Source organism: Numida meleagris, chromosome 1 (assembly GCF_002078875.1).
Source record: "Numida meleagris isolate 19003 breed g44 Domestic line chromosome 1, NumMel1.0, whole genome shotgun sequence".
Taxonomy (NCBI): Eukaryota; Metazoa; Chordata; class Aves; order Galliformes; family Numididae; genus Numida; species Numida meleagris.
The window spans coordinates 44,638,394-44,653,295 of NC_034409.1; the positions used below are offsets into that span (position 1 = coordinate 44,638,394).

The 14,902-nt window shown below is 36.4% G+C and overlaps 1 protein-coding gene across 1 annotated transcript; it reads right to left on the bottom strand.

The window, feature by feature from the left end:
- On the bottom strand, positions 245-13,942 carry LUM (lumican). Its single transcript, XM_021400423.1, has 3 exons — positions 13,593-13,942; positions 9,678-10,574; positions 245-1,129 (listed from the first exon to the last, which is right to left on the bottom strand). The coding sequence occupies exons 2-3, from the start codon at positions 10,552-10,554 to the stop codon at positions 975-977; spliced, it is 1,032 nt and encodes a 343-aa protein (XP_021256098.1). The 5' UTR covers positions 10,555-10,574; positions 13,593-13,942; the 3' UTR covers positions 245-974.

A 14,902-nucleotide genomic window follows, 5' to 3' on the forward strand; every position in this document is an offset into this window, starting at 1 on the left:
CCTCCCATACCGCAACCTCCAGAAGATGTGGATTTAATGGCTAATGCAAGTGAGGTGGAGTAAGTTAAGTTGTATCTTTATAAACATATTGAAACTTGAAAGTAGAGAAAACAGTTTATTTAACCTTACAATAAATTTTGCAAAATAGAATATCTTAGATTATCATATTTTAACCTGAAGGATTCTTTTTCTTTTCACTTTATAAAAGACTGAAACACTGTTGACAATGATATGGACACAGAAATACTATTTACTATGTTTTATTTTCTACAATCTGGTTAAAAGTAGCATGCAAGTAATTGAATAAAAATACTTGTATATATGACTTATTTTGAAATAACAATTATACCAGCAATGGATAAAAATCTTGCCATGAAAATTTAAATGAAAGTATGAGAAAAAGAAAACATTTTTTTACCTGAAAAAAAAGTTTGTTTCCCTGTTATCTTTCACATATTCTATTCATTTTATATTGTAATGGGCTCCAAAAAGTATTTTCATACATTTTAAACTGCTTTTCTATTGTTAAATCATTTTAACAAAAGAAGTGCACTAATAATTAAGAATGCTGGATTGCTTGCAGGAGAATCTTCTATTTACACAGGCTAGCCCATACTGCTCAGCACTCTGATGAAACCCATCTGACTTCTTCATACGTCTGGTACCAGACAGTACATATTGCATGCTTGAACATGGATTTCTATAAGGCTGAATGTTTACCCTCAACTTAACTAACCACATGAAGGCATATTTTGCACCACATCTGGTCATTCTAGTGCTTTCTAAATAAAAACCTTTTGTAAAAATATGCACACATTTCCATAAGGTTGCCAAATGCATGCTAAATGTTAACAAACAGAATGGATAATATGCAGATTGACATTTTTTAAGACGTATCCTAAATTTAAAGAGCTATCATGATGCAATTCATGTATTAATGACCCCTAGAAGGGAACTGCAGACTCTGAGGCATCTCACTCCAGTGAGATCTCCGCAGCCACTCGAAGGCAGTTGTACATCTCCTGTGGCAGGTCAGCCCGAGTGAGATTGTTTCCATCCAGGCGTAAATGTGTGATCTTGGAATAGGTCAATGGTCCAACAACCTTACAGAAGCTGCTCAATGGAAACTCTGAAAAAAAGGGTACATGAGTAAGAATAATTAGGACAAATAGGACTTGGAAACGGTGGCCTCCTTGAGGAGCCTGTTCCTCCATCTCACCTTTTCCTAAATCATAGAACCATAGAATCACAGAATTGCTCCGGATGGAAAAGACCTTAAAGATCATCAAGTCCAACTGCAACCTAACCATACTACCCTAACAACCTACCACTAAATCATGTCCCTGAGCACCACATCCAAACAGTTTTTAAACACATTCAGGGATGGTGACTCAGCCATCTCCCTGGGGAGCCTGTTCCAGTGCTTCACAACCCTTTCTGTAAAGAAGTTTTTCCTGATATCCAACCAAATCTCCCCTGGGGCAACTTGAGGCCATTTCTCCTTGTCCTGTCACGTGTCACCAGTGAGAAGAGGCCAACCCCACTCTCACTGCAATCACCTTTCAGGTATTTGAAGAGAGCAATGAGGTCTCCCCTCAGCCTCCTCTTCCCCAGACTAAACAGCCCCAGTTCCTTCAGTCTCTCCTCGTAGGGCATATTCTGCAAGCCCTTCACCAGCCTTGTTGCCCTTCTTTGGACCTGCTCCGGCACCTCAATGTCCTTTCTGTATTGAGGTAACTGAAACTGAACACAGTACTTGAGGTGGGGCCTCACCAATACCGAGTACAGGGGCAGGATTACTTTCTAGTCCTGCTCAGCACATCATTCCTGATATAAGCCAGGATGCCATTGGCCTTCTTGGCCACCTGGGCACACTGTTGGCTAATATTCAGCTGACTGTCCATCAGCACACCAAGGTCCCTTTTCGTCAGGCAGCTTTCCAGCCACTCTTCCCCAAGCCTGTAGGGTCGCCTGGGGTTGTTGTGACCAAACTGCAGAACCAGCCTGAACCTCTGCTAAATATATTTTTCAATATTTTATGTGTTTCCACTTATATAATTCCCCATAAGTTTACTGTGACTTGAGAGATTTGTATCATAGAATCATAGAATCTTCTGAGTTGGAAGGGATCCTTGAAGGTCATCTAGCCCAACTCCCCTGCAGTGAACGGGGACACCTACAGCTGATCAGGTTGCTCAGAGCAACATCCAGCGTGACCACAGATGTCTCCAAGGACTGGGCATCCACCATCCCCCTGGGCAACCTGTTTCAGTGTTTCACCACCCTTATGGTAAAATCTTCTTTATATCCAATCTAAATCTCCTTTCTTTTAGTTTGAAACCATTTCCCCTTGTCCTATCACAACAGATGTGTCAAAGAGATTCTTCTCTTTAGTTGAGAGAAGTTCAGAAGTTCAGAATTTCAAGACTGGGTTTTTTAAGTGATGTGTGCTTCCAACATCACTATGAATTTTAAGACTTCAGATTTTATTTACAGACTCAAGCTGGCACTTAGAAGGAAAAAAAAAAGAATAAAATAGGGGAAAAAAAGTAAAAAAAAAAAGAAAAGAATCACTAGAACCTGGGATGCAGAGGGAATAGTCCCTTGTGCTGAATGCACTATGGTGAAAAGTGAAACAGTGCTATGTAATATCTTGCTTGAAGTTTCTGGAACAACTGAAACTATGATTTGGCCTTACCCATAAGAACAGGCAATCCACAGAGAGTTTCTCTGTTAAATATTGTTTTCTGAATGTTTAATTTTGATTTATTATTTTCAAAATGAAATTTGGCCTAGGAACAAGGAAGGAGTTGTACATTGAAACTGTATAGCTGAACCTTTCCAGAATAGCAGGCTTACCAAGTAAACATAAAAAATATTTGAAAAATATTTGTATCTATTACAATTCATGTAACATGCTGTATATGGACTCCATCCAGTTGAAATACAGCAGATCTTGAGTGGAAGTAGTATCTTATGAACAATATTAACTTGAAGGAAAAAAAAAAAAGAATGAAGCAGAGAAATTCTGTGCTCAATATAAATAAGTACACATATATACAAGGGATGCTCCGAAAGTAATGCCTCCCATTTTATTATGTTGGCCCAAGACATCAGAGGCAGATGCTGGTGGTATGGCAGTAGAGGCTGAACCTTCCCAACAATATTCTGTTACATTTTGTTGCCATGTGACAGATGGCAGCAGAGGGGCAGTCTGACAGAATGGCATCTGACACGGACATGTCGATGAACCAAAGGGGTGTCACTGAATTCCTCTATGCAGAAAACATTGCACCCACTGACATCCATCAACACTTGCTGAATGTTAATAGAGACCAAGCAGTGAATGAGAGCACAGTGAGGCTGAGGGTGGTCCATTTCAGCAGTGGCAAAAGCAACTGTGGGTCACCTCCACTGGTACAGACTTTCACAAGCATTGCATGCAGGCTCTTGTTCTTCTCTTGAAAATGTGCACAGCCAGTGGTGGTGACTATGTTGAAATATAGCGTTTTGTAGCTGAGAATTTGCTGTATCAAATGGTCTTATTGTGCTCTTTGTTGTAGTTTCCACGAAATTAAATAAGAGACATTACTTTCAAAGCAACCGACGTGTATAATGCAGAAAAGGTCTATTCTCAAGAGAAAATCTATGTGAATAAGCCTTGTACCGATTACATACCACTGTGTAATCTACAAAGATGGTCCTTCATTCTTATCTCTGTTCACTTTGATTCATACATTGTCACTACTGAAGAAGAAATCTGAGTGTCTTCTTAGGGTTTTTGTTATCGATCAAATGCGATAAAATCCTTTCATGTTGCAGAGGACTACATCTCACAATTTGTGAAAAACAGATAGGGTTCTCAGAATCAGAAACCCTTTTGACTACCAGTGGACTTTTGAAAACAGCAACATTCATATCTTTCCTGTATGACTATTTATCTCATTTAAGAAAATATGCTGACCTACATTCCACTGTAGTACTAAAGGAGATGGAGGAAGTATCTTTCACATCTCCATTTTAAGTTCAATTGAATTCTTCCAGAATTAACATTACAATAATCTGCTGTCATTGATGAGATGAACTAGTGTGAACTAGGTATAAATGTATATCCATCCGTAACAGCAGATCTTTAAAGAATGACAGTATAGGTAATTTGTTAGAGACAGTAGAGATAGAGATATGATGTTGAATAGGGGGTAAAACTGTGTGTATCTTTCACAACATAAGTTTTAAATGAGAATTAAGGAAATGTATTTCAAAGAGGTTAGATTTTGTACACCAGTTAGACTACAAAATCAGAACAGTTTCTTAGATTTTGTATGTTGTACTGTTTTGGATAGATGAGAGATAAAGGTAATGCCTCCATTTATTTTCATGGAAAATGCAACAGAGAAGAGATAAAGGACATCCTTGATGGCACAGTCATTGGACAGTTCAAATCATAATACTAATAATATTAAGCCTGCAGATCAATTCTAATATTCTTCCAGTTCAGAATGTATCAGCTGAAGTGAACTGCCAATTCTTGTGGGATATAAACATATAATTTAAGATATACTTATCAGATTAGATCTGTATGGAATTTGTTGCATGAAAACATATGTTTGCCTGTCCTACAGACTATACCATTAGTTGTTTAGCTCCAGATCTTTGTAGGTAGTTTGGGTGTAATTTGCAAAGACTTAAATAAATATGAATTCCAGTATAGATTTCTTTTTCCTCTTCTTATCATTCATGGAAAATAAAATGGCATGGTAAATGTACTCTTGTTGAAGTTCACATATATAAAAGCTTTCTGAATTTACTTTTTTTCATATTTTTTCTTATTGTCACTTCTGAGTGCAAGTTCTTCTACTTGCTTGAAATATAAGGTATGTATGTGTAAGCTGGGTAGATGCTTAACTACTCAGAGTATTTAAACCTCATACATGTAAATCATAAAGTTTATCAGTGCTACTAAAATATCTAACAGTGCAGACTGTTTATGAGATTGAAACCACTTTGGAAGTGGATTCTGATTTAGTCTTCACAGAAGTCAAAGGAACTCTGTCATGAACTTCAGTGGTATTGGGTTCCATTACTTGGTACAGTTTTTCATTTGAGTATTAATTTATTATACAGTTGTTAGAAGTATATTAAAAATATCTGTATTCTAATTGTTGTCTACACTACAACAAGATTAGATAAGTAGGACTTGGAGTGCATTTGATATTCTGTTATCTAGTTGCTCTGTATGAGAACTACAATCAAAGAGACTGATCCACTGAAGCATCACTAGTTTACTTCCTCCTTTATTACAGAGATTAATGTTGCAGATAATCCTGTTAAAAACTGTTTCTGAATTAATAATATCCAAGTTCAGATACAATGAACCTCGAATTTTGCCACTAGTGTGACATTCATGTTTTGCCAACAAAGAATTCTCGCATGAGCCAGACACAGTGATAGTAACAAGGATTGGATAAAAATTGGATTTTCAATTGAACAGCTATTTTCTCACTAAATGTGTCTGCTTCCTTAAGAAATTCTGATATTCTAACAAATCATCTGAATATAATATATATATAAAAAGGGAATAAAAACCAGGAGCAGGTTTATGCTCTGCTCTCACTCACAGACCAAAATAGGAGCATAGAAACATTTACTTTCTACACAATTTTTTTTTTTTAACTATATGCTAAGCAAGAGTATATCCTTTTCCAAATCAGGAGCACAATAAACTTCAAGCTGAGGAAAATTAACTATGCTAAGGCTTCTTGTTAAGGCATGCAATACAGCAGAAAAGCCTAATGAGATCAGGAGTTCTAGTCGTCCTTGCTGGCTTGTGGTCCAATAGTAAGCATATCTGAGTCATTTCTACACAGGCCATTGTAAAAAATCACTTTGAGATTGGTGTAGTGTTCCAGATAAAAGACCCAAAACATCTTACAACTAGTGATGTTTAATTAAACTCATGGTACAGCTACTGATACAGCCAATGAACTGCAGCAGAAAGCTGGATCTAAATGCAAGATCTTGCACCTGGGTCGAGTTAACCCCCATTACAAATACAAGCTGGGGGATGAAAGGATTGAGTGCAGCTCTGCTGAAAAAGACCTGGGGGTACTGGTGGATGACAAGCTGGACATGAGCCAGCAATGTGCCCTTGCAGCCCAGAAGCCCAACCATATCCTGGGCTGCATCAAAAGAAGCATGGCCAGCAGGTCAAGGGAGGTGATCCTGTTCCTCTAGTCTGTGCTGGTGAGGCCTCACCTGGAGCACTGTGTCCAGATGTGGAGTCCTCAGTACAAGAGGGACATAGATCTGCTGAAGTGCATCCAGAGAAGGGCCACAAAAATGACCCATGGAATGGAATACCTCTCCTTTGAGGACAGGCTGAGAGAGCTGGAGCTGTTCAGCCTGGAGAAGAGAAGGCTGTGAGGTGACCCGAGAGTGGCCTCTCAGTATCTAAAGGGGAGCTACTGGAAAGAAGGGGACAGACTCTTTAGCAGGGTCTGTGGTGATAGAACAAGTGGAAATGGCTTCAAGCTCAGGGAGGGTAGATTTAGCTTAGATACAAGGAAAAAATCTTTTACAGTGAGGGTGATGAGGCACTGGAATAGGTTACCTAGTGTTGTGTTTGATGCCTTGTCTCTGGAGACTTTCAAGGAGGGGCTGGATAAGGCCCTGGGCAACCTGATCTAGCTGTGGTGTCCCTTTTCACTGCAGGGGAGTTGGACTAGATGGCCTTCAGAGGTCCCTTCCAACTCCAAGGATTCTATGAGAATATGCAACTTTGACTGACCTCTGGAAAGTTTTCAAGATCCGCTTATTATATTCCATTCCTATGATATCTTCTTGCTAGGGCTGCAGGTGGAAGCAATTATTTCCTTAATCTTTTGCAAATGAAATATGGACTTGTGAACCTTCTTCTTGTATCACTGATTCTCTTTGATGTTTATACCTGCAGAGTTATTTGCCCTGAAGAATCTGTAACAAATACTATAAATATATACTTAAACCTAAAGGTATCTTAAAGCATAGGAGCAAACCATTGTTACTATTAAGCATAACATTTCACTCTGAAATTGCTAAAAAAGACATTAAAAAAACCCAGAAAGTTCAATCTTCTCCATTCTGGGCTTCAGGTAGGAAGAGAGCAAAGACTTTCATAAACTCACCATGGTCCTATACTAGCTTGGAAATCCAACTAGTTCAAATACAGGTGATGGGATATACTGTTGATACCTAATATGTGCTTCACATGTGTTTCAATTTATTAGTTAGTAGAGATCAAAGGGGTTATTCTGAATTTGTCTTTATTCCAATTTGCTATCCTACTTGGCTAGCCTATTGCTCCTCATGTCACAGTGGGATGAAGACAGAACACAATGAAATGAAACTGATCCTGTTTCAAATCTTTTGGAGTGTACATTTACCAGCTTTTGTTCACCAGGCTCAAAGTCACTCAGATGAGGACATTTTCCAAATACAAAATTTTTTAGATATGGCAATGCATAATTTATATATCAAACCAAAATGAAACTCGGGGACAATAATTTAGAGAAATATTTCCTTTCTTTGTAATAACAACAAAATGGGTAGGGCTTTTTCTCGGACAAATGCTAAGGTTAATTGATAGCCCTTAATGTACTGAGAAAAAGAGACATGACAGCAAATGAAGAACTCTGCAGAAGTATATTTACATTAGGTTTCAGTATAAGTGAAAATTTTAAACTATGCAAGTATAATCTAAGAAATTATACCTACTGAATTGTGTAACCATTTAAGACAAATTATCATTAAATATAATACAGAAGTTTCCTTTTCACATGAGTACTATGGGCCATTATATGGAGGGGAAGCTTTCCTTGTTTACCTTCCTTCATTCTTACATAAATCTCTGGAAAACAAGAATATTTTATTAAAAAGCAACTGGTTATTTGTCTGAGGGTCAATGATCAGTCAACTGAATTTTTAGAAAGACTAAGCACTCAGAACTGTAGATCAGATGTAATGAATAAAGAATTGCAAAGGGTTTGCTCACTCTGTATCTGGTCTCTTCTCAAACCAAAACGCCTATTGCTTGTCCCACACTGTTAATTTGCCTATTAAGGAACACAATATTATGCTTTTGAAATTAGACAGTCAAAGAAATTTGTTATGAAAGTCTTCTACATTTTCTTGTTCAGCCAAAAGATCAAATTAGAGCTCTCTTGCACCAGTGCATATGTTAGCCATGAAAGTGTAGCAGTTGCCAGTGCATTCACTCTGTCACACTGACTAGTGTTCCAGAAACATTGCTTTCATTGAAAAAGTAAATTACTGTCACAGTTGCTCAGAAATTCTTGGAAATGTGATTGGAAAGCAAACCTGGTACCTGGATCTCTTGAAGGAGGCTCAGAACAGCCATTCTAAGCCTTGAAAAATGCCTCGTTTATCAAAGGGGAAATTAAAAATCATCAGCTCTTTCAGGAACAGAAGAGTATCTGAAAGAGTTCTACAGGTTGCTATATTTGATACTTCATGTGGGAAGTATTAATTTGTTGTTCTCCCTCATCAAAACAAGGAAATGAGATACATGAAAAGAAAAAATCAAAATATTGAGGAACATGTGAAACATAGTAAACATAGTAAATAAAAAAAAATATCTCTGGTAAGATTTGCATTAAAATATTTTGCTGCAAGTCTAAGTTTGTGAAAAGAAACATTTAATCTATTAGCTAACAGTGCTATCCTAGAGCCCTGATGGATAAACGTAAACAGGAGGATTTTCTGATTTAGTTAATGCTAGCTAGCAGGATAATGTAAGCCCTCAACAGAAACACAGTTGTTTTTGACCACACTGCCTCTCCATGAGAGGCCAGTTCTGTATTACAGAAGTGTAGCTGGAGAGTGTCTGATGGGAGGTTGAGGCCTGCTCAGCTCCATAATATCTCCCTCCTCCCCCAGGATTAAGATAGTCTTGTCTCAGCAAAAACCTCCCCAGTCTCATACAAGGTGGGGTTATTATTGACTTTAGAAAGAACTTTTGTTCAAATCTTGTTTAAATGGAGACAAGCTTGACACCTGATCATATGATGCAGAAAACAGAAATGGAAAGAAGAAACAACAGGGCAGCTCTTAGGATTTCAGGATGGATTTGGAAATATACTGCCTGTAAGGGCGAAAAATAAGGAAGGGAGGAAATCAATCAATCAATCAATCAATCAATCCCAACTGTACAACCTAATACCTTATGAATTATTTTTCCTCCCCTGTAGTACTTTCACTGCCAGTCTTTTGAAAGGTAATACATGCTGTAGTCAGATTCTCAACTGTTATCTTTTCTTGACTTACAAATTCTGAATCTCTTCCACACTGATTAAACTTTTCCCAGAGTTGTTTTTCTAAATTGTATAAATACACTCCATTGATTTCAATGCAATTATTCCAATTTATGTGAGATAAGGACTTGACCATTAATAACCACATTTGAAGGAAAACAGAATTTTCTGCCCTTAGGATGAATGTGGGTAGCTAAATGTCTGTTTTTTAATATTAATGTGAGCAACAGTCAGAGAAATGTTAGTGTGCTAACTGGTTAGCCAGTACCATTTCTTTAGACTGTTTGAACAACAATTCCAGACACTTGCATCAGCCATTAGTGTCTGGACTGTGGTAAATGGTAATGAAAACATGCAATTTTAACTCACTGTTAATTTTGTTGACTTGGAGGTAGAAGTTTTCAAGATTCTCACTGACAGTTGGAATACTCTTCAGTTGATTGAAGGAGAGATCCAACTCTACCAATGATGTGATATTGAAGACATTGCCTGGTATTCCAGAATCTGTTAATTTGTTGTGGGATAAACGTAAATATTGCAGGGTTTTAAAACCTTGGAAGTACTCATCAGGAATATTGGAGATCTGGTTATTGTCAAAATACAGCATGAGTAAGGAGTGAGGCAGTCCTGTTGGTAGCTTTGTAAGTTGATTGAAGCTTAAGTCTAGATACAAAAGTGAATTCAGACCTTTAAAAGCCCCAGAAATAGAATCTGTTTTCAGCTGGTTGTTCTGGAGATGAATGACAGTCAGATTTACCAGACCCTCGAGTGCACCAGGATTGACTTTTGTGATCTTGTTGTGACTTAATTGCAGGTCATCCAGAGTTTTGGGAAGCGGTCCAACAGCTTCAGTCAAATTGTTGTAGTTAATGTGAAGTTTCTTCAGATTCTTTAGTTTAGAGAAGACTCTTCCCTTAATTTTTGAGTTTTCCAGATGATTGTGATCTAAGATCAGCCACTGGAGGTCTGTTACATTATCAAACGTGTTCTCTTCAATGGCCTCAATCATATTGTTTCGAAGATAAAGGTATTTTATTCCACTTGGTACAATTGGAATGGTTTTCAGTTTAAGATTGTCACAATACATTGCAGTAGGATAGCTTAAAGGACAATTACATTCTGGGGCACAGACTGCTGTGGATGGCCCAAAAGGATCATAACCATAATCATCTGCAGGACCATAGTCATATTGGCAAAAAATGCCACTAATCAATACTAGGAAGATGGGTAGAGAGTTTAGAGTCATCTTTTCAATGTGTATTGTCTCTGCATAGGGGAGGAGAATAAAAAAAGTTAGCATACTCTTTTTTTTCTATTTTTCTGCAATATTTGAAATTTTAATATACAAATATTTTGACTCAACACTAATTAATATAGGATTCCTACATAAAGCTATCAATTAATTAAAAATATATTAGTTTGTTAGCAATGCAATGCTACTATTACAGATTTACAGCATCTAGTTTGTTATTATCTGCCTTTGTAATGTGAACCTGCAGGCCATTCTGCTGCTGGAAGTAACACATTTTTAAAATCATCCTGTAGTCATTCATTTAATTACAAGAAGGAAAGGATGGTAAAGTCCAAGTTTTTGAAACTTGGACAGAAGTATCTGGTTTTGCTGAAGGTCATGTTCAGAGATAGTTTTGCCATTTAAATTCTGTCAAGCTTGCATTGCTATTCCTAATACGTTAAAATACCTTATATTTAAATAATATGTCATGGTTTAATTTATTTTCAAAAAAATCAGGAAAGTTGCAAACTGAGGGTGATGATCTGCTACATAGTGTATTGTTAAGATGACAGTAGCTTGAGATATCTTCTTCCATTTCCATATTCAGTTAAAGAAAGACTCATAGAAACAGCACATGTTCTCCTGGGCCTGTCAAACAGCACTGCATATGTGTACATGTGTATACAGTATCTAATATGGGTCTACAAGGGATATGAAATGAAAACTCTTCAAATAGTGCAAATGTTCTTTCAAAATTGATATGTGACAATGAGAATGCTAATTACTTTGTATCACCATTCCAAATAAATAGATCAATAAGCATTTGCATTACATAGTTGGTCTTCTAGATCATATACAGCAAAAGGATGCTTAGGACATTTGGGGATGTTTTGCTGTGATAGGAGTCATCTCACATTACTTTTCAAGGACATACTTTACTCATTAGATGCTTCAGAAGATACGAATTTATTCATATCTCAAAATCATCATAGACTAGTATCTTGCCGATATTTCTTACTACCTAGATGGATGCTGAGTTGTAAAAGTCAGCGTAGCATCACTGAAGTGGATGAGCTTACTTCGATTTTCACCACAAACATGTACTCAGCTACTGTTCAAAGAATGCAACAATTCAGAAAATCCTTAGAACACTCTTGTTCTCAATTTCAGACAGCATGTGCATTTAAACAGGCCACCAGACATTGTTCTCAGATCTAGGCAGTCTTCCAGCAGAGTAAGTCAGTCTTGTTATTAGCACTAGTTCGTGACAGAGTTCCTAAAGTTAAAATGCAAGGTAATTGCTAGAAAGTCTTCTTTAACTAAATTTCCATGCTTTTCTTGAGTTGATAAAAGCCACATCACAGTTTAGTCAACTAGAGTAACTTTAATCATGGCCTATTGATCTTGTGTAATACAAGGATTTTTTTTTTAAATGATCTCATCTCCAGTCAATCACCCACAAAGCCTCACTGCTGGATATTAAGCTGCTGTCCTCTGAACATGGACTAGGATTGTGTATCTTTTACCACGCTGTTGGCTCCATTTTATCTAATGACAAACTGTTGGATAGAGAATCATTGAAACATGAGTTATCAGTGTAATTTTCTTTGTCTGTTCTTCATTACTGCATGAGATGAGAACACAGGGGACTTTAAGTCCCCTGCTGGTATGAATAAGTACAGCTACTCTGAAAGCTGAGAAGTTACAATGCAGTCTTTTGAAATCTGTTCCTATTTTGGTACTAAACATTAAAGTTGAGGATCTAACTACTTAGTGTTCAAAACATATGACATTGTAGTGAACTTCATGGACTACACTCTTTGACCTCACAATGACATTTTTACACATCCTCATTTCATAGTCTTACTGATAAAGTAGAATAAGCATCCCATTTTAAATTCAAATTCTATTGTTCTTGTGCTCTCAAGTTATATTCAAAATGCTTATCTTTATTACTAGTATCATAGGCAGACAGTTAAAGAGTGTATAATGTTTAACTACTGTGAAAATATTCTAGAGTTAGATAAAAAATTGTTGAATGATTTTACCAATAACATTTTAAAATTTAAATGACAATTTTATAGTGAAAAGTCATAGGTGCATGTATGTGAGATGAAATAGCACAGTAAACTGAATATTTAGTGTTGTTTTATTTTTTGTGGTTTTGCATTCTAAGTGGTTCTCTATCAGAAGTGTAAAATGTAAATAGATAATGTACACATGCTCGGTTGTTACACTGAACTATATACATTCAAAAGATAACATCAGCATACATTCTTAGATGTTTATCTTATAACACAAGCATGCTTGAACTAATTACCTGTGTTTGTTCTACTCAGTTATGTTGTTAAATACCTGTGAAAACATTTGTGAAGTTGCTCAGGCAGAATGCCAAAACACACCAAATGACAAATCCACAAATTTGGAAAAATGCTTACTACAGTGGAGTAGACAAACTATTCAAATTATTTTGGAGCCTATACTGCTTCAATTTCAAAGTTGTGATATAAGGTATATAAAAGTTCATTATTCAAATATCATTAATCTAAATATGGCTTAATTCTGCAGCTTAATGTTTCACACGCTGCATGAGTTCATATTAAAAAGTTTCAATAATATATATAAAATATGCCTTAAAATTATCCAAAATTTCCAAAGTGCCTCTAGTTTTCCTCTCTTTAATCATTTACATGATTAATTATTTAAATGTTTGAATACCTTGTCTTTTTATAAAATAAAGAAAATGTAACAAATGGAGTGAATGAAGCTATTACCAAGTGAGGAATGAGTAGTCTTTAAAATAAATTCTTCATACTGTACATCAACTCTTCTTCTGAAGCAGAACAAAACAGACTTGAAAAAAGTGCAGCTCTGATGCACAAAACATGTGAGGCTGTTTCAAGGAAGCTAAAAAAGTAAATGCACTAAACGATTGCTGATTTGTATTCAATTTACAAATTGGCAAACTTATCTTGACATGTTTTCACATTCCCATTACAGCTACATTTAAATAGCTGAACATTACAGTTAAAACATGCAGCAGCACTTACCTTACTGCCTTGAAGCTGCTTTCCTTAATTCCCAGAGCAGATGCAATAAGGGACTGTATCGACCAATATATGCTGTAAACAGTGTCAGGAGGTAAAAGTCTGCCAGATCTTCTGTGTTACAAGAGGGAAAAAAAAAAAAAAAGACCTTGAAAAAAAAAAAACCTAGTCACGCTGTTCTCTGAAGCTGCTATGTCATCATGGTGATCTTGTGGTGTGGCATGTACGAAAATGCAGCTCTCTTAATGAAGTGCAGGTGGATACCACATTTTGTACAAGGACAACCCATCTGCTGTTCCTGTGGGATGAGAGAATGATAATTGTTTCACAAATCTGAAAAAGTTTAGATCACTAGCCGTAGCGTTATACAAAGATTTTTTGTATTTTAAAGAAACAACATTTTCCTTTACAAAACAAATTATGAACAGACTTTTGTTTTCCAACTTATTTTATACTGCTAGACATGAGTTAACAAATAGCACTCAGACCTCAATATTGCTGTACTTCTTTAGCCAAGTGACTCATTCTTTTTTTTTTTTTTTTTTAACTATCTTATGTCCACAATAAAATATCCTTAATAAAACTTTTAGCTTAAGGACAGGAAAAAAAGTGTCAAGATTATCTTTGAATTACATCATTTTACCCAACATAAGATACTGAGTTCAAAGTTTCTTCCACAAAGTGTAGTCATTTACTTGGTCTGCACCCTTTCTTTGGGGATTAAATGCATGCCTGCTTAGTACAAGCACATCCCCAGGAACTTTTTTTGTGTGTGTTTTTTTGTTGCTTTTTTTTTTCCCCCAGCAGTTACTGTAAACTCACTTTATACATTTGTTCATTTTTGCACTTATGGCTTTCTCCTGCTTTTCAGAATCTGGAACTACTCAGCTTTACATTGTCTGTTTCTTATTCCATGGATGTAGTTCAAGAATGCATCTTACAGCTTGGATGAGAATGCTATTTTCACTGGGAAATGCCAAAAAATAATGCACTGAGACAGTAACTGTTTAAAGTGGATCCTTTTGTTTCTGTGAGAATCTCCCCTTATCTCTAAATGGTGGATGTCTTCCCTTTTTATGAGATGCAGTCTCTCTGTTCTAAAGCTGGAAGAGAAAAATGTGAAATGTGCATACTGAAAGAATATAGGAGCCATTCTTAAGAATCTTGCAAGTTTAATTATATTTAAGCATAATTGTTGTTGATACAAGAGTGCAAACACTCTTGCTTTTTGCCCTGATCAAGTTTTTTTGTCTGCTACCACCTGTATGGAATAAATGATTTCTTTCAGAAGTTCGTGTAATCCATTCCTTTGC

What these genes read in the sequence shown, in the direction of transcription:
- LUM (XM_021400423.1), bottom strand. Translation starts at nt 10,554, where the DNA reads ATGACTCTAAACTCTCTACCCATCTTCCTAGTATTGATTAGTGGCATT. An exon ending in CCAAGTCAACAAAATTAACA is followed by an intron (nt 1,130 to 9,677) that starts GTGAGTTAAAAT and finishes CCTTTTTTTCAG; the next exon opens with AGTTTCCATTGAGCAGCTTC.